This window comes from Puntigrus tetrazona, chromosome 7 (assembly GCF_018831695.1).
Source record: "Puntigrus tetrazona isolate hp1 chromosome 7, ASM1883169v1, whole genome shotgun sequence".
In the NCBI taxonomy this organism is placed as follows: Eukaryota; Metazoa; Chordata; class Actinopteri; order Cypriniformes; family Cyprinidae; genus Puntigrus; species Puntigrus tetrazona.
This window is the reverse complement of record NC_056705.1, coordinates 18,157,185-18,182,004: the sequence shown is the minus strand read 5'-3', so window position 1 is coordinate 18,182,004 and position 24,820 is coordinate 18,157,185. Positions and strand designations below refer to the sequence as shown.

The 24,820-nt window shown below is 38.8% G+C and overlaps 1 protein-coding gene across 3 annotated transcripts in view; it reads right to left on the bottom strand.

Annotated features, from left to right (window-relative positions):
• mettl15 (methyltransferase like 15) overlaps positions 1 to 24,820 on the bottom strand; it is a 55,855-nt gene that overhangs the window by 12,281 nt on the left and 18,754 nt on the right. For all 3 annotated transcript variants that reach the window (XM_043245751.1, XM_043245752.1, XM_043245753.1), the window contains exons 3-4: positions 10,951 to 11,087; positions 1,261 to 1,452 (exon numbers count right to left, since the gene is read on the bottom strand). In XM_043245751.1, coding sequence (XP_043101686.1) covers positions 1,261 to 1,452; positions 10,951 to 11,087 — 329 coding nt within the window. The remainder of the gene's footprint in view (positions 1 to 1,260; positions 1,453 to 10,950; positions 11,088 to 24,820) is intronic.

Genomic DNA, 24,820 nt, shown 5'->3' with positions numbered 1-24,820 from the left:
AATTTTGAGAATGGAAAAATGCTTAAACACCTGCTGCTTTAATAGAACTATCCCTCAACGTTTATCCAGAAGTTTTAACCAGAATATAATTGGCTCATATAGTGTTTTTAGCTGTTACTTATTTATTTTTATAAAAAGCTGGTGCAATTTCTTGTATTGAAAAGAGCTGCATAATCTTAACGATTTCCTTTTTTGGCAAACCGTTCCTTTAAAATTTAACCATTTAGTACAATTTCACTGTTTCACTTTTGCTGCTTTATCAAATACCGTTGAAAAGAAAGATATTAAGAATTACACATTTTAATAAAGAATACATATTGTGAAATAGGTCCTGGACTTTGTGACACTTTATTACCCTAAAGGGTTGATCACACCACACTTTTCTTTCCATTCACTTTCATTTCTATGAATGTGAATGATAGGAAATGCAAGCTAATGTGAAGAGGATTTGTATTTTGCTGCATTTCAGAAGTTAAAATTTTGTCACCCCATAGACAGCAACATAACTACTACATTCAAGGCCCAGAAACATAGTAAGGACATCTTTAAAACAGAAAGGAACAAAAAAAAAAGAAAAGAAAAAGAAAATCACTGAATAAAAGGTTATATTTATTTTATTTGCGCACAAACTGTATTCTCACAGTTTCATAAAATTAAGGTTTAACCATTGATGTCACATGGAATATTTTATCAATGGCTTTACTAAATTAGTTGAGTTGCTGTCTGTGCATGGTCTGAGAGCTCATCAAAAACATCTTAATGTGTGGTCTGAAAATGTACGAAGATCTTATGGGTTAGAAACAACATGAGAGAGTAACTAATGACAGAATTGTAATTTTTTGGGTGAACTATCTACCTTTAAGATATATTGTGACCTGAGCTTTGAGGTTGGGAGGTCTTTCTGAGCCCCTAAATTAATTCTGTTCATTCATCATCTTAACGCTAACATTCCATGTGTCCCTCAAAGCTCTGTCTGTGAATCCGAACGCTCTGCAGAGCTTAGTCATCTTTTTATTGTATTAAGCTGTAATTAGGTTATGCCTTACACCTGTTCAGAATTAGTTTTTGAATAGCTATAATAGAGAAGCATGGAGACTCTGTAGATGTAATCAATAAACGAGTGAGCCAAGAATAATAACTGTGGCCATCAGTGTATATCGAGAGTGAATCAGGCATTACTAATAGCACAAATGATTCTTGGAACATTCATGACAATGAGTGCTTCTATTAAACAGGAGTAAGCTGAGGTAGCAGTCGAACCTGTCTCCATCCATCCTCATGTCCAGCGGTCCGTCTTTGCTGAGAGAGAAGCCCCTCTCTGCTGAATCCATCTGCATGGAGGAACATCCAGCGTCCAGAAGGGCAGCATCCACACCTCCTGGACCCAAACCCAGTGCTGAAAGCAGGTTATTCAGCTCGCTGAACCTCCCTAGTATTGGCTTCACTTGGCCCCTTAACAAAAGAGAGAATAAAAAAAGATGCTCTGTAACATGGTCTTTCCTGTCAGTTTGGAACAATTTAAGGTGCCTTTGCTGAACAGCTGTATTAACTTTTGAAAAACATAACAAAGGAAATAAAAATAGCTCGTTTTCCATGACCATTTTCCACTCTTTTTCTCTGACACTAAATAAACACATCAACTTTTGCTTTTGTACCGTCGAGATTCACAGGCGTCTTCACATGTGGAATGAGTAACAGCGCTTACGGGTTGCATTTGCTGTCAGGTCTGACATAAATGGTTGTGCTGCATCTTTTAGTAAGATTGTTTGCAAAGCCTGTAATCACTGTGACAAAGAAATGTGCCTCACAAACTGTTAAGGTCAGACTAACACGGGGCTTGATCAGAGACCTTGTTAAAAATAAACATCAGCCACTCGTTTCTAACGCTGGAAGCCAGAAACAACAAAACCTTTGGTGAACTTTCTCTATATCTTATCATTAGTTATAAAATAGAAAAACAGCTTCTGGTGTTTAGAATATCAGTATCCATCCGGCTTCTGCTTTATAATTTCACATTGGGCCAAACTATTGAAATACCAACTCGGTGGTGCACCGCAAATTAATGAGTGACAGTACCGAGTATATGTCTTACTGACTGACGTATGGTGCAGTGGTGTTAAAGATAACTAGAACTATAACGTATTTCATGAAACAAAGCAGAAATAAAAACAATTTAATAGAAAAAATTTTATGTAATGAAAATATGCCTTGGCAACTTATGCAAATAAAAAGTGCAGAGTGCAGAAAATTATATGAAAAACTAAAATTCAAATAAAGATTAAGAAAAAAAAAATATATATATATATATATATATATATATATATATATATATATATATATATATATATTTTTTTTTTTTTTTTTTATATTAACTTTGCATTGCATATATATATATATATATATATATATATATATATATATATATATATATATATATATATATATTTTTTTTTTTTTTTTTTTTTTTTTTTTATTTTATTTTTTTATATTAACTTATTGCATAGATTTATGGTTTTACAAAATAATAGATGTGTTTGTTACTTAAACATGCCGACACTCAAACCTTCCTTTCACATGGCAATTTTCACTTTTGTACAGTCAGTTTCCACACAGAAAGGAACAAATGGTGGCAGGTGTTCTGCCTCTGTAGGGCTGGTTACCTAGGCACTAAATTCTTAGTTGGTGTCCAAAGACTACCGCAGCTCATAAGCTGTACAGAGAAGGAAAGAGAGATAGACCAAATAATATGCGTCCCACAGGGAAGGTAACAAAATATCATTTATTTATCACCTTGGAGACCAAAAGATGAGAGCTGTGAGAGAATGCTGTCGCAGCTTAAACTTAATTGAAAAACAGACACACATACCGACAAATACACAGAAACGTACAAAAACGCACAAGTCCGAAGGCTACCTAATTATAATGTGATCACGGACAAAGTATTAATGTTAAGAGTATATGCGTATGAGGTTTCATTCAACTTGAAGTGGAGGTGTTGGTTTGACGTGAGTATTGACGATGGCTCTTTAATACAGTCATTCATATGGAATCGTGGGTGGGTTTTTTTCTTTTTCACTATTGCTTTAATTCACTGTTTTTGCTTTATCTGAAGAGACTTCACAGTTATGAGTAGCACAGGCACACTTGTGTCGTCTCAAACCACACACACACACACATTAAAGCTACAGGAATACGGTTTTAAAAAAGACGAAGCTGAAACAAGACATAAGCATTCAGGCATCATCTCAGTCTCTCTTGGCTCTCTGCGTCTCCTCCTGAGTTCTTCCCCAGCGCCGAAGAGCCATTCATTTTTCATGTGACCTTTAGACAGCCTGTGAGCTGAGAACAGCCCAGGTAGGCAACTATAAATCAGACAGCAGAGAAGCAAATGAGGCGGAGAACACTAGGGGTCCCTTGCAGAGGCAGAGGTGGTTAATTTGGCCGCGTTGGCTTTGCAGTCATGCTAAACACGCGGATTCCCCGCCCCGACTCGTGCTAAACTCCTTCCAGATGAACAAAAAAGTGCAGAGGATGGGGGTGAGAAATCACCTCCTCCACCTCGAAGGTCATCGAAGGTCCTCTTCTGCACCCACTCACGCGGCCAGCCCAGGTCTTTACCCGTAGGACCCCGGGGTGCCAGCGTCCACACACCCACGGCCAACTGAAAGATCAAGGGTGAGGGAGCTGCTCGCCTCTCGCCCCCGCTGCAAGGGCTTCCCTCAGTTCTCTGCGGCGCAGAAGGGGCTTTCTATCTCGCTCTCTCGCTTCTTCCCTCCTCCTCGTTCGCTCAGTACCTTCATTAATTTGCTGGAAAATCTATAGTGAGGCATTCTCTTGCCCGCCCACACAAACACATAGACTCCGCAAAGAGCGGTAAGCCCCCGTACCTCCCTCCCGGTCCATGGATCGGTGAGTTTGGAGGGAGAAAAGGGAGAGGCTGTGACAGGCAGAACGCTGCCTCTGCTGTTGCTTCCCGTGTCAATACACAGTCAATTTAGGGCCTCAAAGGTGCCAGACTTCACTGCAGTAGGTTATTTTCAAAGTTAAGCGGGTTTCTTAATATGTAGATGAAGTATCCAGCTTATTTTGCAACACTAATATGAGCTGTTTCCTGTGAATGTGCATGACTTCTGATTTCTTAAATGCTTAGAAGAACAACAACAAAGTGAAGTAAATGGCGAAACAGTTTAAGCTACGAACTAGTGGGTTAAAGGCTTACTCCACCCAAAAATGTAAATTTAGTCATTAATTGCTTAAATTGTGTTTCTAGGAAGAACAATATTTTTGACGGATTTGGAATGACAAGGGGTAAGTGATTAATTTAAAAAATTTAAATAACCCTTTAATAATTGCGACAATAAATGTAAACAGTTTGTGATATCAAGCAGCATGATTTCGTACATCTAAAATAACTGCATGCTGATGAAAGCAAGTTACAAATTGCTGCACCCACTCGTACATTAAAAATAAAGTATAGAGATATTGGTACCCAAACTCATTTATAACAAAGTAGCCTGAGGCCACAGGCAATATGATCCTGTGTGCAAAGTACAACCATTCTGAGCGACCACTCAAGCTAATTAGGCTTCGGCACAGCAAGATTGCAAACATGAAATATATACAAAAACGCTTCTCAGATATTCAATATGAAAACAAAATTTATTGTCTCAATACTTAAATCTGTAGTGGGTGCCTCTGCAAGCAAGATTTCTATTACTGAATATTCACAGTATAGGTTTCCATTGTTGTTTCTTGAGAGGCATTTTATGCATGTTCGGTTTTGGTTGGTTGAAAGATTCTTATTCTATAAGAAATATCACAATAATTCAAAAACTATTATACATTATTTGCTGCAGGCATGTACACTGTACTTTATTAGACTGTTTGCATTTACTCTATATTACAAGATCTGTTCAACAAAAGTGGGAAAAACTAAATTCATGGAGAGTCTGTGAACAATGTTTCAGCTCTGTTGTTCTCTTCACATGCAGAGTGAAAATGCAATGGCATGGCTTGACACTGACTGATCAATAACGGAGCAAAAACACTGATTAAATCCTGTGAGTCCCTCAGCCCCTTGCCTATCCCTTCTGTCTTCAAATGCCAAGCTTTTCCCTAAGCTACACAACACAACAAAATGTAATAGCCACCCCCTAACCCCCCCAACAAAAGACCAACAACAACAGTGCAACAAAAAAGAATAAAAATATACACAATACACATAAGCTGCAAAAATGATTATACTACACAACAACATAATGCAATGCAACCAGTTGTATTTGAGTTAACAACAACAGATTAAACTATAAAAGCTGTTTTTACTTTTCTCCCTTGATAAACTGCTTGAAATATAAGTAAATATCTGCTATAATTAAACATCTGCTTCTTCGGGGCAGTACTATTATTTTTGCTGAACAAATGTTCAACATGTTAATTATTGATAATGAATAGTAGTCAATGGAATTGACATCTGAGGACAGACTATTTGTTGTGGCACAGACTGCACTGGTCAGTGTTAATGACACATCAACAGACAAGATGTCAAATGTTATTATATAGAATGACAGATAAATGATTTGATGCGCGGAGGCCGCTCACATTCGCACGCACACTTGTGTCACTTGTCCAAATGTCAATGGCACGTGTGAACAATCACCTGTCGGCCATTAACCCAGATCACCAGCATTCCAGTCACGAATGTCAACCATATGCTAACCACTTTCACTAAAGACCAAAAAAGTCTTTAATAAGATACAAAAAAGTGACCTTTCAATTTCAGATTTGTACTTTTTACGAAACCCAAAATAACACATGAAAAGACAATTTTAAAATGTAATTGTAGACTGCAAATTATTGTTATAAATTCTTTTTAACAATCAAACATCGCGCAGTCGTTTCCCCAGTAACAACAGGCTGAAGTTTCATACTTAGGCCTTGCTTCCATATAAAAAGCTGATGGTGCAATTGAGAGAAACTTTGCCGAACTGAAGGAGACATAACTCTGTGCATGACAATATGACAATAATGCCTAGCAACCTAGCCTGAGTGGGAGGTGCTATCTCTGAGTGTCATTAGGTGTGGAAGAGCGAACCGCTTCGTGGTGGCTGATTTGTCAAGTGCTGCACGAAAAAGAAGGTTCTAACCTAATGGGTGCACAAACCAGAAATGGTGAAGATGGGGTAAATCCACCCGACCAGTTTCGAAAGAATCATCCTCAACATATATAGTTATTAAAAGATGGACTGGTTAAAGCCTTGTCAAACTACAGTATTGTGAACTCCTTCACTGAGTTAAACTCGTGATAATGCACAACGTCTTAAGCAAACATGCTAATAATAAAGATACGGTTCTAAAAATCATTCTGAATATTAAACAATAGCAGGGTCCACAGCACAGCTGTAACAGTAAAGGCACAGAGAAATGATATTGTTAGAATAACTTCTAGAATGATTTTTTCCAACTGATGAACGATACAGATCTTGACAGCCAATCATAATCAATAATACGTTCACAAACTTGATAATTTAAAGACACACTTGCATTAAACAGATGATATCGTTCGCTGAAGTAGACGCTCGTATCGTTATGTTCACAGCTTTTGGTGTGAACTATCATGAACACGCGGCAGAGACTGACACGGAAATCGTTGAAAAAAAGTTATTTTTGTTTTGTTTGCATACAAAAAGTATTCATGTATAGATTCAACATTCTGGTTGATCCACTTATTTCTACTATGTGGAAAGTTCAAGAGGCCAGGAAAGCCAAAAGTTGAAGAAAAAACTTATAAGCCAATTAAACATTAAGGAAGTCCAAACATGGTCAAGTGATATCAAAAATTCTTCTTCAAAATGTATAACAATTGTGCGGAAGTATATGGAAGTATATATTAACATCAACGACATGCTCTATTTTTTTTCCACATTTGCCAATCATGATCAGTTTCTCCCCTTTTCTAATCCTCTTGGAGCCAAATTCTTGCTGTTTATGGCCATTTTTAAAAATGCAATTATTTAATGAACATTAAGTGTGTTCCATCTTAACAAATTACAGTAGCGTTGCCGCCATTTTTTACAAAATCTCGCTCTGAGCTAAAGCTGGTTCAGCACATTCATTACCCCTGCCTACATACAGTAATCCTCTCTCTTTCTCTGTCTTCCTGTTATTCAGCACTCTTACTCTAGTCTCTTTTGCCTCCTAAAGCACTGTGGGGGTTTCCTAAGCTTCTCTGTGGCTCTGCAACCCACAGAATGATTTGAGAATATGCAAAACACTTACATAACAATTTTAAATTATTAACGTCTTTATGTGGTTTAAACAGAGCATCAGAGATAGCAATGCCTTATGTAAGATCTTATATTATTAAAAAAAAAAGAGAAAAAAAAGACATGCTTCATGGGTGTGTAGATATGTGTTAGCGAGTGAGCGTGCTCCAAGTATGGCTTCATAATTGCTAAGAAACCGATCTATTTATAGTTTAGCAACCCACAATACTGACATCATCTAAACTTAAAAGGGTAAAGCAAAAAATATAAGTTAACTGGCACACTCTGTTTCATAACAATAGAGGTGGCCTCAGTTCCTTTAACTTCAGACTAAAAAATTATTCAATGAAAAATGATCTGACGAAACCATCTAATTATATACTAGTGCCAGGGACACTCAGACTCTCAAGGCTCTGTTATTTAAGTAGGACAGGTAAACTGTCTGTTTCTGTGCAAACATGAGAGTCGACATGAAAGGGACTATAAAATTAAGCACAGGCTACTGATAAACACTTGCCCAGCATTTCATTCCAGAACTAGCTGTAAATGACGGGCAATGATGCCGAACAGCCTGAAATTCCCCATGACGTAGAGCTACGTAGACCAGTTACAAAGCCAGTGAGATGCACAATACCGCTTTATTTTCTATGCACTATGAAAAAACACAATAATATTTGTACTTCCTGTTGTAAAAACATGTAACTCTTTTCTATTAAATTAGATATATTTTAACATTTAACATTCAACCTAATAAAATGACCAGAATTGTGTAACAAATAGAATACAAGATTACTAAAATGTAAAACAAAAGAAAAGTTTAAAAAGACAAAGCGTCACTTATTTGTTGTTTTTTATTCGTTTCAGTAACTGAAAAATTCGAAGTTATTTATTAGCGTTTACTTTTTACGCAAGACTGATATTTAGATAAATTCCAAGCAAAGGTCACGTTATCCTTCTATTTTTACTCTTGTTTTTTTCCTGGCTGTCTGTGAATTTAGTAGTCTATGTATAAAAAAAAAATGGAGGGAGAGATGCTTCTTTTTTCCTACTAATGAATCAAGTGGGCGATTATTGCAATAATTCTTAGATACACATTTAATTATTTATTTATTTATATATTACTGCTGTCAAACAATTAATCGATTCAATTTTGTTAACATACTGTGTTTGTGAATTATGTATATATATATATAAATACACAAATAGATCTGGATGATGTACACAGGTAGATCTGGATGGATGAAGAAAAACGGATAGATGCAGAAACTTGCTCAAAACTAAATAAGCAAACAGGAGCAATTTCCCACTGGCACAAAGAAGCCTGACCTGTGACCTTATCATATGTATGAGTCCACAATGTCATGTTTCGATTGATTTCTTTTCTTGAGCATATGGCACAAGAGAGCACCGACAGATTAATGACGTGTGCAGAGTGGGGATGTGACAGAATTTGTGATGAGGACGTGCTTAGACTCCGGCTGGATTACTGGTCATTAAAAATAGCGCATTTGGCTAAAAACAGAAGCTGAGACCATATTTTGGAGATTAAATCATTTAAAGCTAAGTCTATACAACTACAGGAAGAGAGAGAGAAAAAGTCCATCGTGACCTGACATACCCAAACAAATCAAGCCTGACATATTCCCCAGCACTGAGCTGCCTGACTCCTGTATGTACGTCACTGAGGACCAAGATAAGATGTTGATCGACTGCATTCAGCAGGGGAGCAGAGATGAAAATGTACAGAGAAAAAATGCAGTCAGTCACACAGACGGTCAAGGTCCAAAATCTATCAAGTACAGTATGTGTGTTTGGTTTGGTGAGCTGTGAATCAAGGCCACCTGAAGAAAGAGACATTTCAAGAGACAAGCAATCTGCCATGAAAAAATACGACTGCGTCTACTCCAATGCAATAAATCAAATAGCTTGTAATGCATGCTTCAAATTAATGCCAGACATAGTTCATATTTTAAAATAGCTTTACATTATTATCATTATGTTCATCAGTGACCAAAGGAAAAGTAACTTAAATGGGATAAATCGGAGTTCTTAAAAACGAATATCCAGGATATCACATGTACATGACACTGTTATGTTTCCCTCACGTGAGCTGAAACATGGTGCTAGGGCGACAGAAGGTCTTTATTCTGACAAAAGTAAAACATATCTTGATGTTATTAAATTATTTACTCAGTAAGTGTTAAAGTGACAAGGAGGTACTTGAGGCAACAGAAGGTACTGAAATCATCAATGACGTGTTTCACTTCGAACATGACTGTAATTCTGTGTCTGATTAAGGAACAGACGCCAATGTCTTAACACCTTTCCATTTCTATCCTCTTGCAAGAACTTAGAACAGCAGAGAAGAGAAGAAAGGGGACAGGAGAGAAGATGAGGGGAGAAGAGAAGAGAAAATAGGATTACAGAAGAAAGAAGAAGAGAGGAAAGCAGAAAAAGGGAGAAGATAGAAGAGAAAATGGGGAATTGACGAGAGAAATCAAGATAAGGCAAGAAAAGAGACGAGTGAAGAAGATTTAATTAAAGGAGTTGGAGAAAAAATAGAGGAGAATAGAGGAAAGATGAGAAGAGAGGAAAGCTGAAGAGAGACAAGAGGAGAACTTGAGTTGTAAAAAAGTTGTGAAAAAGAAAAAGAGACAAGCAAAAAGGAGAAAAATTAAGAGGAGAGGAGACAAGTAAGAAAGTGGAAACAGGAGAAAAGAGAGGATAAATAAAGACAACAGTGAAAAAGAAAAGATGGAAAAAAGGAAAGAAGAAAAGCTAGAGGAAAATGAGGAGAGAATTAAAAAACACGGGACGAGAGGTGAAAAGAAGTGAGGAGACGAGGAGAAAAGAAGAGACAAGAGAAGGAGTAAAATGAGAAGACGAGACGAGAGTAGAGGAGAGGAAAGAAGAGGAGCAGAGAGAGAGAGAGAGAGAGAGAGAGATGATTGCGTGGGCGGCCTGCTCCTCTTACACAGCCATCCAATAATATTGGCTAATTGCATGATTTCTTCAGCTTCTCCAGCCTCTCATCATGAGTGGGAGTCAAAGCCTCATTGGTGGAGTATATAGATGCTGACAGAATAGCTCGTCCTGATTCTCACTCTCTCTCCCTCTCTCATTCTTCTCTCCTACGTTGGTTTCTGTAGCAGCGATCCCTCTGAGACAGGTTTCCCCGGAATCCACGTAAAGAGGTATCTCTACCCACGCTGCAGAGTCAGGAACATCTCATTTGGAGCTTTCTTCAGTGCTGCCTCATGCACACGCGCACACACCCGCAAAGCCCTCATGCCTGCTCCTCTGGTTCTCTTTTATTAAACACTAGCTCTATTTCTCCCTCCCTCTCTCTCTCTCTCTCCTCATCCTACACTCTCTCACGCAGGAAACAGGGGAACCTGCGTGGGCGGCAGCGTCTCTCCCTGTCATTGAAGCCTTAGGCCCCGTTGACAAATGAGACGCTGGGGCCTTTCGACTGAGCGTGGGTGAGAGCGGGGATTCTGTATCTGCACTGGAGAATCTCTCATATACACACACACACACACACACACACACACAAAAACAACAGAGAACCTTGACCATCACCCACTTGATTGCAATGGGTCACGGGCTGGCATTAAGACATGTGTCGGGTTCTGCTGACAGTTTAGCTCCCGTACTGTGCTCGATTTTGATTAAAGAGAAAACTCACGGGTATTCTTCAGCTAAACGTTGAGCCATTTGGAAGGCTGTGGGGTCACGATCTGCCGCCACCACCGTAACACCTGGAGCCGACTGCAGGATGGCCTTCGAGTGACCTCCGCCCCCAAAGGTCAAGTCCAGGACCACCTGTTAGGAAAACAAAAGAACAAAAAGAAAAAGCGAAATGTTTTATCCATGATGAAAACTACTGTCGGCTTGAACAAAGCTGCTAAATGTTCATCCAGACATTGATTTTGCTCTAAATGCGAAGCCGCTGTCCATAAAGTTTGCTGCTACTTTTCAAAGAGGTCGGAAAACACATTTGCGCATTCTCTCTCTTTCTCTTCCTTACGAACACGCACGCTCACACTAGAGACACTATCCTGTGTTCTCACTCAAAAGTCAATGCATGAGTCATCGTCTCTCCTGTTGAAAGCATCTCAGTGGTTTCTTAGAGCCACAGTGGCAGCTACACCTCGGGTCCATTTCCCAGAGCCATCCACCCACCCACACGTCATACCCTAAACAATAAGAATCCATCCTCAATAGCACTAACACAAAATACTTGCTTTTAAAATGCCTGATAACATCTCAAAAACCATGATTCATTCACGTCTTTAACTCAGAAAAAAGGATGAAGAAGAATCTGTTGAGGTCAGAAAGTTCAAGGTTTTTGTTTGTTTTCCTCCTGAAGTGCCAATCAATTCAAAAAATCAAACTCCATTCATTGCTTTATTTTCCCACTCTAGCTACAAGTCTGGAAAGCCTAGGGTATCCGATTAAAACAAATAAATAATTACTACTACTAAACATTACTATAAACATTTTTTATTAAAAGAATCACAAACTGCCTTTGTTTTTTTATTTTGTATTGTTCACTGAGGTCCACTTAAGAGGTTATCATTTTTACTTTATAACTTTACATATGATTTGAAAATAATAGGTACATTTTTATCTTGTTTTGACCCCATCATCTGAACAAGAGTGGCAGATTGCAAACTCGGAAGTAAATGAACACTGCTATGATTGGCTAATAGTTGTGCATGTTTTACATCCTTCACAGATGGACTCTGCTGGGATTTAAGTTAAAAACACATAAATACTCAGTACATACGAAAACAATCTGTAAACACAGATAATAGTGATCACATAATGAAAACAGTTATTCACACTTGTGTGACATTACTGTCAGATTTAATAACACAGCATTGTCTTTAAGTTTCAGCCTCTCTGAAAATCTCTCTTGTTTGTAAAGGAACCTGTGGTAAAATGAGTTGAACAAAGGACCAAGGTCTTACTAATGCGATCTGGAACCCTATCAAAATTAAAGCTGTTTTTCTACAACTTGGCACTGCACAGAATCTTCTTGTATTCATAGCCATTTTGGCTATCTTTTTCTGCACAGACATGATTCGTCTCTTTCAAAGTTTACACTACATGCACAAACTTGTGGTTGGGGCTAAATAGACAGTGATGTAGAAGCAGGCGTTGATCATCTTTTACAGAGGCGGTATTTTGTCACTATTAAATTAGAGTCATACATTCCACAACCTGTCATTTGCAGATTGGCTTCAATATAAGCTTGTTTTAGAATAACAAAACGTTGACTGTAGTGTGTTGTTATAGCCTAATGTGTCCTTACATTTTGATTTCTCAGTTCATGACCCCGGAATAATAACCCAATGCACACAACACATGGGTGCCACCGCAAAATGGCTGCCCACTGCTCCGTGTATATGTGCATTTGGATGGGTCAAATGTAGAGCATAAATCCTGAGTACGGGTTACCATACTTGGCCACACGTCACTTCACTCACTCATTCCCTCTTCTGAGCTTGACCGCTCCTGTTCACTGGTTTTATTGAAATAAAAAGAGCAGCTTCTTCAAATGATATTGAGGTTTCATGACATTATGAAACATTACAAAAGTTGTGTGGATTCCACCAAAAATTCGAAGCCACGTTTGCTTCTTTGCTGGTAAAAACAGGCAGTGCTCTTGTTAAAGCGCATGCGGGTCTTTTTGTTCTTTCTTCATTCCACTGCACACTGATTAACTTGTGAGACAGACAACATGCTCCAAGGCAGACGCCATAGGCCAACAGTTCCACTCCACCGCTGGGCAGCACACCACAAAGACAGAGTAATTAGTAGCTTCTAATGGATACGTGTCATTAGTACTAGCTGGGAAAATACATTGGGGAAAGCAAAAGCAAGGGCCATGCGTCAGAATGTCACAAGGCATGATTTTCAATTTAATCTCACGCTAAGAACAAGAAATTTGGTTTCTGTTCACCTCATGGGAGAGACGCCTATGATAGTGCCTGCGCTCGTTCGTGAGTCACTCCCTTTTTCATCTTCAAGTTTGAACGTTCATGTTCCTACTTTATATTCCACTGCCTTTCCAAATAGTTTTGAGTCGTGTTTTTCATTTTCTTTTTATAGTTTTATCATTTACAAATGAAAACAGCTGCAGATCGATACTTGTTTTGCACCATACCCTCAAGTGCATGAGGTCAAAGCCTTTAAATAATGATGCGCTATCAAGCTTTCACTCCACGTGTCCATAGCAACCAAAAAAATCTTCATCCTTCATGCTCTTCTGCAACGAAAAGCCACAAATTAACTTATGGTTCGGAAAGAATTAGAAAACCAGATTAAAGAAAGGACTGCATGAGGAAATTGTTGCAATTGTAATTAATAAATCCAGTTTAATGACAGCAACTCGAGCTGATTCAATGTCCAATTTGCCATGATTAAATAAAAGAGATTTTGATCACTTTATGCAGACAGACCGTTTTAACAAATAGCTCAATGAATGGATGAATGAGACATACTGTTAAAACATTTAATGTTTTAGAGGCGCTTTGCCCTAGGATAAAAGAAATGATTTCCTGGCACACGAGCATCACTGTTTTTCTCTGATTCAATTTCTTCCGGTGTTTTAGAGCTAAATGATTATTCCTCAGTTGATGACTCACTTTCAGCCCTCAAATTCAACTGCCCCCTTATGAAACTGACAGGAACAACAACATATGCGGTGGTGTGGCTCTAGCATACTATTATAGTATAGAGGACTAAACGGTAAAAACAAACATTTCAGAAGTCCCACTGTGTATTACAAATGCTTTTTCTCTTGGTTTACCAAAAGAAGCAGGGAAAAAAGCTCGAGCTAGTAAAAATTGACCGCCTCCTCTTTGAAACATTGGCACAGAGATGGGGTTTTTTGGGGGCGATGGGCTCAGAGAGAAAGAGACAGAAGCATGCGGATCGATAGTGACGTTGGTGGAGGGGTGCGAGCGTGCATGAGCAGAACAGGAGGTCATCAATGGTGGAGGGGCTGCATCTCTCTCTCCCGTCTGAAAAGCAGGCACAGCTAAAGGGGAGGGAGAACAAGACGACACGATGAGTCACAACAACCAGCATCAGTACGCCTGGTGTGCCATTCAATACTAGTGAGAGGAGGAGAGAGGGGTAGACACACAGACAGAATGAAAACATGTAGATTAAGAAAAAAAAAATATTCAAAACGAAACAGAAACTCTGCTTTTTGTTGGCCTTTGCTGAAAGGTGCCGTGTTGGAGGAAAAAAGGCTTCTGAGTCCCACTTTAGTATTATCTGACATCTGGTTACGTCAATAGATAATCATTACAACACTTCATTATACTTTTTTCTGTAATTACCTAGGAACAACACAGCAATAAAACCACAGTCATAATACAATAACACTTAAAACTGTCATTTATATCATTTTAAAATGTTCTTATACCCCAGGTAACATGCCTAAGACTGATACAGTATTAGTTTGGTGTGGACTATCTGCTTATAAGCATTGTTTTTGCAGTTCTTTTTACTTAATATTAATATTAATGATGATTAATAATAATTGATATTGATGGTGCTTGAATTACAGCTTCAACTGTGACAAAAAAGAACCACTGGATAGTTTGGGCATTTTGGAGAGAATCATAAGAGTAAACTTCACATATGATTTACAGACAGAAAATGTGCTTTCCGTTCAGCATTGAATGTAGCTTTGCCCCTTTTTCAGCACTGTGCTCATTGTCTTTCGTCTTCTGATTTCTACTTCCAGTGTGAAGGTAACGTCATATGAATTTATGAATGAATTGCTTTGAAGATTAAGACACTTTGGCTCTTTTCATTGAATATAGTTTCTCCCTAACAGAGAACATAAGCCACGATAAATTGACCACAAAGTTTATATCCATTCTTTGCATTAACCCTTAGATCTAAACAAACTATTTCATTTTTTACTGCTGTGCTTTTAAAGGGACACTATGCTTTGTTTGGAACTAGGCTCATTTTCCAACTCCCACAGAGTTAATAATTTGAGTTTTACAGTTTTGGAATCTATTCAGCCGATCTTCGGGTCTGGAGATGGCACTTTTATGACACTTCAACGGCAAGAAATGAGAAGTTGCGTTTTTCTGGACTGATATGATCAGGAACTATACTCTCATATAGTAATAATCAAGGATCTTTGCTGCCGTACCAATGCCGCACCAGCCGCAGTGACATCATACAGCTCTTGTAAAAAAAAAAAAAAAAAAAAATGTTCCTAGCTTCCAAGACACGCTCCCTGTGCAAGCAAGAGGATCTGGCTGTTTTCAGGTTGTGATATCACTGTGCCTGCTGTGGCCAAACTTCCTATTTCCATAAAAGATGAAGTGTTCCTTTAAGACGTGAATATAATATATTTTGCTTTTTTCACCTGTATACTTATTGTTATATTATAATTTACCCAAAATGTAGCTCACCTTTATGTCAGTTTAAACATGTACATCTTTCTTTTGTCTGTGAAAAAAAATCCAAGAATCCTTGTTACAGTGACAGAGTGGACTATACAGGAAGTTGTCACTTCTGAAACGTACAGTATGTGTATGTAGTACATTACACTCTTATTTGAATAGCATTTAAATATTTAAATTAAAAAATGTAAATTATATACAATATTTTTGTGAATGAATGTGAACCTTCTGATCTTTAATAATGATTAATCTTTGCTCATACTTCTGTCATGACTCTTCAATTTCCACATGATAAAACATACACAAGTAGGTTCTTCTGTTTTATTTGCTTTCAGTAATTCATTACTTTTTTGTACTCTGAAAGATTACCCTCTCACTACACATTATGGCTCTCTAGTATCAATCAAAATGCCTTCCGGAGAGCACAAAGCATCAAACGATGTCTTCTTTTATCTCGACCAAAAGGGTAATGGAAACGTATGAGCTGAGAAGAGAGTATGGAGAAAAAGATGAGAAAAAAAAATAAAATAAATAAATATATAACATCATAAAGCATGCCATAAAAAATACATTAATATAAAAACCCTAAACTTTAAAACCCCACCAGTGTTATTTGTTATGATTATAGTGTAAATAAACCCTATAGTACAAATTTTTCCAACTTAGGTCCAACTTAGAGTCAGTATTATATCAGAACTTAATCGTGAAGAGAACACTCGAAGAAAGTGAAACAAGTACTTGAAAAGCACAAGGCAGGAGCTTAATATATGTAGATTTCGAAGTCAGTGTATATCCTTTGTAGTATAGTTACATCAAAAAATACAGCACAGCTGTATATCTCCTGTCCTGAAATAAGTGGCTATGCAAAAAAGGAAAAAGAGGGAAGCCACTAAGAAACCAATGACTACTTCAAGCTTCAATGGCTAAGATACAACAGCCTTTGCCTGGCATGTGGGAAACTCTGATGCCAGCTGGAATAATGTTCTATAGACTGATGAGACCAAAATTGAGGTTTTTGCCACCAGACTAAACTCTGCATTTGGCATAAGAATTATGAGAAACCCACCATCCCCATGGTGAAACATAGTGGTGGGAGCTTCAAGCTGTAGGGATGCTTCTCTCCAGCAGGCTTTGGAAGACTAGTCACGGTAGTGAAAAAAAAATTCAACAATATCAAGGGGAAATCCTGGAGGAAAACCTGCAAGACACCTGCGACTTGGGAGAAGATCTGTTTTTCAAAAAGACAATGACCTTAAGCGCAGAGCCACAGCTTTACAGGATTAAAACAACAATTTTAACTCACTAGAGTGGCTAAGCCAGAATCCTCAGTCCAACTGAGAATTTGTTGGTGGACAAAGGATGAAACCTGAGTTTGAGCAGTTCTGCAACAGTAGAGACATATTTCAGTGGCCAGATGTGCAAAGATGTTCGACAACTCAATGTTGTAACTACTATCACCTGCTAAGCATTGACTAAAAGGAGATGCACAAATATGCAAACAATAACTTTGTTTACATTGACCAGTTTGTTTTCACTTTAACATGAAATAAAATTTTCTGTGGTCAAAAAAGGCAAAATCATTGCTCTGCGGTTCATTGTTGTGGGGGGTTAGCACACTTTTCCTACACAGCGCGTAGGAACAAGTCAAAATAGGAATTGGCCTAAAGAATTGACCCTGACCACAGCTTTGGAGATTGTAGGGTTTTTTCAAGCCATTGAGCAGTTAAGTCATCTCTGCTCTTTGGCTTGGCTACAGTGCTAGAGTCATGAGCGGATGAGACAAGGGCGCAGTGAGCAACAATTGTGGGTTAAGTGCCTTCCTCTAGGGCATAACAACAGAACCACAGGTACATCAGAACTAGCTGCTCTTCTGCACCCCTAAACAGCACTCAAATTCAAGGTGAGAGTAGCTCTCAAATCTCATTCACGGACATTCAAACAGAGCGCATAAAGGCGAGTTGCAACAGGTCTGACATCTCTGATGTAAAATGTTGTTGATTTTCATGTATGTTGTAACCTGGTGGAACACACAGTTTTAATATGTAAAAACAGCAGATGGAAAGACTTTCAGTCTTTTTCTCACACAAATTGCATTGATTCATTGTATGGTGCTTTTTGTCACCTTAAAAGAGACAGCTCACCCAAAAATTTTAATTCTGTCATTAATTACTCATCCTCATGTTGTTCCAAACCCACCAAGACCTTTTTTCATCTTTTGAACACAAATTAAGACATTATTGATTAAATCCGAGAGCTTTCTGACCCTCTATAGACAGAAAGGGTCCTTGTGGTAGGTGTTCAAGGACTGGAAAGGTACCAGGATCATCGACAAAATAGTCCATGTGACATCAGTGGTTAAACCTTAATTTGAAAAAGCTATGAGAAAACTTTTTATGTGCAAAGAAAACAAAAATATTCATTCAGAAATATATTCTTTTTTTTCAGATTTTGTTTATACTTTAACAAAGTCCTTACTACCTTTCTTTGCTTTGAACGTCGTAGTTGTGTTGCTGCCTATGTGAGATCACAAAATTTCTTGGAAAAAAAAACCTAAAATAACAACTTTATTTATTATGGAGAGTATCGTGACATCCATTTGCTTTTTTGTATGTAGAAATGTCTGTAGCACCATATTTTTAATTTTTTATATTTTTATATATATATTTAAAATAAATATATATTGTCATGTTGGACACACTATATGAGTTACTATAATTATTTTGTTTATCCTCATACTAAACAAATTATTAACTTATTGTTATTTGTAGGCTGCTCTACAACACGTAGCAACAGTGCATGAAAAGAGCCACTGTCTTTACCACCTCACAGTAAATAAATGAGGTGTAAATAATGTGTTTAAAAGTGTTTTCACCTCACTGTAGTCAAGAGGGCCTACCTTTCCTCAAGCTTCATTAGACATCCAAAGATTTCACCGGATAGCCAATGGGACGAAATGGGACATTTCGCTATGTGCTTGGAGCGTGACAGTTAAGCAGGCCGAAGGGACTGATGATTTTTTTCCGTGGTGTCACTGTGCACAGCTAATTACCCACAAGTGACACCTCGTCAGCTCACCTGTGGATTGTGTAAATCACTTCGAGGTTCCTCAGCTACTTGGCTTGAGTAGGCGGCATCTCATTGTATGCCATGCATCTGTACTCCTACTCCCATGTGAGTACACTACACAAAGACACACACCGGATCTTCCCACGTCTTACGAAGCCCTCTTCGAGCAAACCTATCTTTGACATTCCTTACAAAGCTTCATTAACAACTCACATTAAAACATGACAACACAACGTCCTGTGTGACCAAAATATCATTTTAAATTGAAGCCCCCAAAATGTCTCATGCCGTGATTTTGAGCTGTTTCTAATTTTAATGTAGGAGCCATAAAGATATTCTCCTCAGGAGCCTGTAACAATGTGCTAAAGCAAAGCGAAGCAGTTCTCCTCCATTAAGATCAATCGGTAACATCCTCCAGCTAAACTTTATAACCTTGATGGCTTTGAAGGAGTTGTCTCTTCTTCTAAAACCATAGTGACGCAAGATGCAACATCCCAGCATCAGATGCGACAACCTCTGACTACCTCTACCATGACGAAAGCACCGAGCAAGCCTAAAATAGCGTACCGGTCCCGTGGGACAACCACTGGGTGTTGGCTCAGAGCATCTCTGTGTGTGTGTGTGTGTTTTTTTTTTTTTACCTAGTTTTCTCTGAAGCTCTCTTTTCTCCTGGTCACCGGTTTTGTTTACGTGCAGGGCCAGCGGGTGAATGGGATTGATGGAAGAATCTGTTTATAGCTGGATAAAATAAAACAGACTAAAATATTCATGTCTCCTGCAGCATAGTCTGACAGCAATCTTTTATATGGGACTCTGGCCCTTTAAGAAACCTGCTTTCTCCACTGCCGGAGATGGACGTAACAACTCCCTGAAGGATTTGGCTATAATGGGCTTGGCATTTGCAATGGTGATTGACACTGAAGACGAAGTGAGTCATCTGCATTGATATTTCATACAGAGTGGTGTTGAAGGCCAGGCTCCCTGGTCTTACTGGACCGATGCTGCTCTGGGAAGAGAGTAGAGGTGAGACGTATGGGCACAACGTGAGAGATCGCAACGCAACGGCTGAGTGGTCTTTCACAAAGAGAAGAAATCCATATCACCTCTTTTACCGACATGTCACAGCTCAGGGATGGGATAAAGGGTCTGTATGTAATGACAGCACAGAAAGGGAAACGAAATGAAACCTACAAACAAAACAGCTCAAGTTCTGTAAAGTTGCTTTACATGTTAAACGAGGTCAGGGACAAGAAAAGGCCTTCCAGGTTGCATTTTCTGCCTTCCCCAGCAGAGGGGACAGGAGAGTAAGGAGTTACTCTGAATTTCCAAGTACACTCAGGAGGGTCACCGCCGCCAGACAAAGACTTTCCAGTCAGGTACACTCTGTCACGGCCTGTCAAACTACCGTTTGTCTGAAAAAACTAAAAGCAGGCATCAACAACACAAAGCTGTGGCAAAGAACAGATGACCCGCATGTATTTGCAAACAGTGGCAGTCGAGTACCTTTTCCCGATTTGGCGTGCAGCACCGATCAGAGACAGACAGACGAGTCAATAGACCTGTCTCTCAATTGCTCACTGCAATAAGTGAAGAAGGCCAGCAACCTGAGAGATGGTACAAATTCTACCTGTGTCTCCCATGCCCAGTTCAGTTACAGCCGGGGATCTAAAATGTCAACCAGGGGAAGTTTTGGAAATATCTCCTTACACCAACAGACGCACCATTAAGGAGAGAGACCGACAAGAACAGGATCGCTTATCATGTGGTTGCCATGGAGCAGGGGAGATTGGGTGGGGTGGAAACGGGTGGCTTGTTACTTTTTTTTCCATTCTGTGTTCGAGCTTGACACGAGATTCGGTTTACATGTAATTTGTCGGTGCGCTAATGGAGAGCATGTGTCTGTCAGACACCCAATTCGGAAACTTTGGGCACAATATCTAGGGGGGGGGAAATAAAACTAAATCTGAAAAAATAGTGTCACTTATTATTAAGGAAAAAGTTGTCTCAGTGGTGTTTCTGAACATGGACTTAGTATAAGAACTACAGCTGCCAAACAAATGCCCTCTCTGTCCGTAACAAGTCATTTGCACTGCACACTTTCATCAGCATAATCTCACACTTCAACCAGAGATTAGTTCATTGATCGGACTAGGCTTGAGATTGGAAAAAAAAAAAGTAAAGTAAAACAGCATGCATCCGGGCCTCCGGGCCTCAGAGAGGCTGTCAAACTCTTCTGGGAAAAGGGAGTTTCCTCTATAATTACCCCCCTTGTCACTAATTTGCATAACTAGCTGGATGATTGACGCCTGCTGACAAAATCCTGCAATGTAATGACTATATTTGTACACCTCAGTGTTGTACAGCTGTGCGTCAAGCATAGCAAATGTGGCTGTGAGCACAGAGTGAGCTGTTACAAATAAAACAAGTGTTTAAAGCACAAATATGCACACTGCATTGCATTTTGCACAACAACAAAAAAATGTATTTGTTTGCAGATTACTTTTATTTGCATAGTTTTTGGGGGAATTTATTCATTTCAACTTGATTAAATCAACAGGGATGAAACAAAATTCTGGCCAATCAGGACAAGTCAATAATTGTTTACAATTTACAGCACATAATAGATAAATGGGAAATATTATAATATTGTTTTGTATGTTTTTTAGTTGCCATTACATGACAATTGTACAAATGAAATATGTTCCATGTAATTTTGGCTGTACTAAATCATAAAAATACATAAAAAACACAAAAATATATATAAAAAAAAAACATAAAATGTTTGCAGATATTTAAGAAACATACTTGTTAACATTCCTACAGCAAATTATTCTACTTTGAAGTCTGCGTTCCATATCAGAATATATATTTTTGTTGTGTTTTGTGATTCCACCCAATTTACACAAATTTCGACGTCCTGGGTTGCCAGTTGGTGTAAAACACTCATATTGCAGCCATGGAAGCCAGCAATTAAACCGGATCAAAAATCAGATTCTACCCACCCAAAATAAAAAAAAGCCTTGGCATCCATCTAAAAAAAACCTCACTGCCTTCTATTGTCAATTACACATTTCTTTTGTGTGTCCTCTATCTGGCAACCAGTGTAGCATTTAAATGGGTCATCGGATGCAAAATTTACTTCATACGTTTTTTTGAACATAAATGTGTCTTGGAAGTGTGTATACATCCATCCTATAATGATTAAAAATTCACTCAGTTTTTCTTTTTAAATCTCCATTTTAAAATCCCCTTTCTCAAACCAGGCTGTTCTGAGATTCCTGTCAGAATTACATAGTTCTGCACAGACCCCTCCCACGACTGTTGATTGACAAGACCGCCTTACCTTAAACTCGTCCTCAGTGAGCTGTCATCAGTCCTCCATTGTGTCAACTCCAGTGCAAAATGTCTCAGATTAAGAGATCTGACATCTGAGCTGCTGAAGATGCAGAGGATTAAAATTGTTTTAATTTTTAAGGGAATGTGCTGATCCTGATCTGCCTAAACGCATCTATGTTCGCACAAATCATTTGTGACCCAGCTTCATCTACAAAAGAAATGAGTACAAGAGGGTTTTTATGAATCTTTGCAAATTGTATTCCCTAATACCGTGCTAGTTATTAGGGAATGCGAGGTCAGTCAGCAGATCTCATTAGCATTTAAAGCAACATTGACTAGAATGGCTTGCTGAAAACAGAGCTGATTTTGACATGGTAAAAAGGTGGTTTTTTACAGTACCATTGAGAAATTTTAATGAAAGTACTTTCATTAAGACCCTAAAGAATCATTTCAACTTGTGGAAAATGGGCATCTGATGACCGCTTTACGGCTTTCCAAGAGAAACTACTCTCTCCAATATTTTAGCTGCCAATTTGTACCTTTAATATTTATCTGGATAAAAGTATCTCAATAAAACAATAATTTAAAATGCTACAAATGAATTTAGGTAAATCATAATATAGTGTCCAGTATAAAAATGTTGTATTTATTTATTTTGCTGGTTTGTAGGGCAAATAGGTTTACCCTTTGCTGCACTTTGTAATTCTAGCTACCTTACTATGGTGGCTAATGAATCAAATGTTCTACCCATTCAGGTGAAATAACTTATGTCATTGTTGCAAAATAAGGTGGGCTTTGCATCCCTAGAATTTGAGAATTGGAAAAAGAGAGAGAGAGAGAGAGAGAGAGAGAGAGAGAGAGAGAGAGAGAGAGAGAGAGAGAGAGAGAGAGAAAAGAATAAACTATCAATCCCATGTTTAGAAATCTGACACGTTAGTTTTCAAAGAAAGTCATCAGAGCACCTAACACGATCAAGAAAGACATTCATGAAGTGGAATCAGTTATTTTTTCTCTCCCATCCATTTGATGTTAACAATTACTTTTGTACTTTTATATTTATGTCGGTCTATGCTACCAGAAAGCATGTCAAAACATAGTTCAAGATGGCTTCCAGTAACACACTTGGCAAGCTAGAAGGAATTTGAGTGATGGACATAGACCAGGTGAATGTTTACAATCTCAACCATGTTCCTGAGAAACAAAAGATTGACCCAGAAACACTTAAAGCAGGAGAGGGCCACTGGACCCACGCCAAATACTACACTGCAAGGATTCTGGGCCAAAGAGAAAAAGAGAAAGGGGCTAGTCAACCAATGAGGTGCCTGCCAAAGGACAGGAAAAGCTTCTGGCAATTACTCTTTCAAGAGGAATTGTGTAGTTGATTGTCCCCATTGAAGTAGACCGCCAAGATGCATGTGTTCTCTTGCTCTGCACTGCTTGTTTGTATAGCATCCGAGAGAAGAAACAACCTGACATGCTTCCACGAGTCTACGAACGGATAGAAGAGGGAGGACAGGGATAACAGTGGAAAAACATTTTTTCATCCTGCTCAAAGATGCAGCCCTTGCCTCCTTAACCACATGTTGTGTAACGGATTAAGTCCGAACTCTCACAGACAGAGTGCTTTGTGCCAAGGCTGTTTTTAACTGCCTCTGTTATTTGTAGTGCAGATTTGTCTATTGTTAGTCTGAATAAATAGCAAAGAGCGACAAAAAACACACAACATTCCTCTGCTACTGAAGTCTTCACAGGAAGGCCTGATCCAGTAAAGAGCACAACTGAGTCCTCGCAGTCAAAACAACACATTCACGTGCCACCATACAGCCTCAGCAGCCAATGTTTGCAGAGTCTCACCACCACCTTGAATGATGGCTGTAGATATTCGTGTTGACATTGTCTTGACTGAGTGCGTGTGGGCAGTTTAAGGTGACTATATCTACCTTGCAGAAGGATGAGCGAGGAAAAGCCTAAGGCTACCGCCGAAAGAGAAACTAACCCGAGCTGTTAAAGTTGTTCGCAGATCTGTTGCCTGTCCCATGGACCACCCCCGGGTGAGTCTGCAGTAATGTATGCTGCTGTCAGTGGATGTTTTAGTATGGATGTTTCTGTACTGTATGGCTGTGTAGTGTGCTCATTTGCTCCCGAGCACACTGTCAATGTCCTATCACACAGAGTCCGACAGCCTCCCCGGCCCCATGCTACCAACTCTGCCCCCCAGCTCATGAACTTTTTATGAGGCGACAGGGACATGTGTTCATTGGAGGTCTGCAGTGATACCGTAACAGCTCTTTGTGCACCACTGTCTGTCTTAAACTATAACAGTACTTCCTCGCAAACTCAGCCATCATTCAGCTTTTTACTTGACTAGCTTGTACCTGTTTTAGCTTTAAATTAGTCTTCATGCCAGGCTTAAACCCTATAATAATTTAAAACGTTGGTCTAATTCCATTTCAACAGCCCAAATCATGAGCGATTATAAAAAATGAATAAAGAAAAAAACAAACTAAAGCCATCTCCCTCCCCCAGGGAGGTGTTTAACACATTACCCTCGGCATTAGCCAGCATGTCTTATTCAAAAGCTTTGCCTGTGTTACAAGGATGTGAATATTCTAGCACCTCCTGGGTCGGAAGAAGGGGGAAAGAGGGAAAACATACAACTCTTGGATTTCTGTTCGGTAATCAAACCACGAAGTGGCCGCAGATACCATTGTT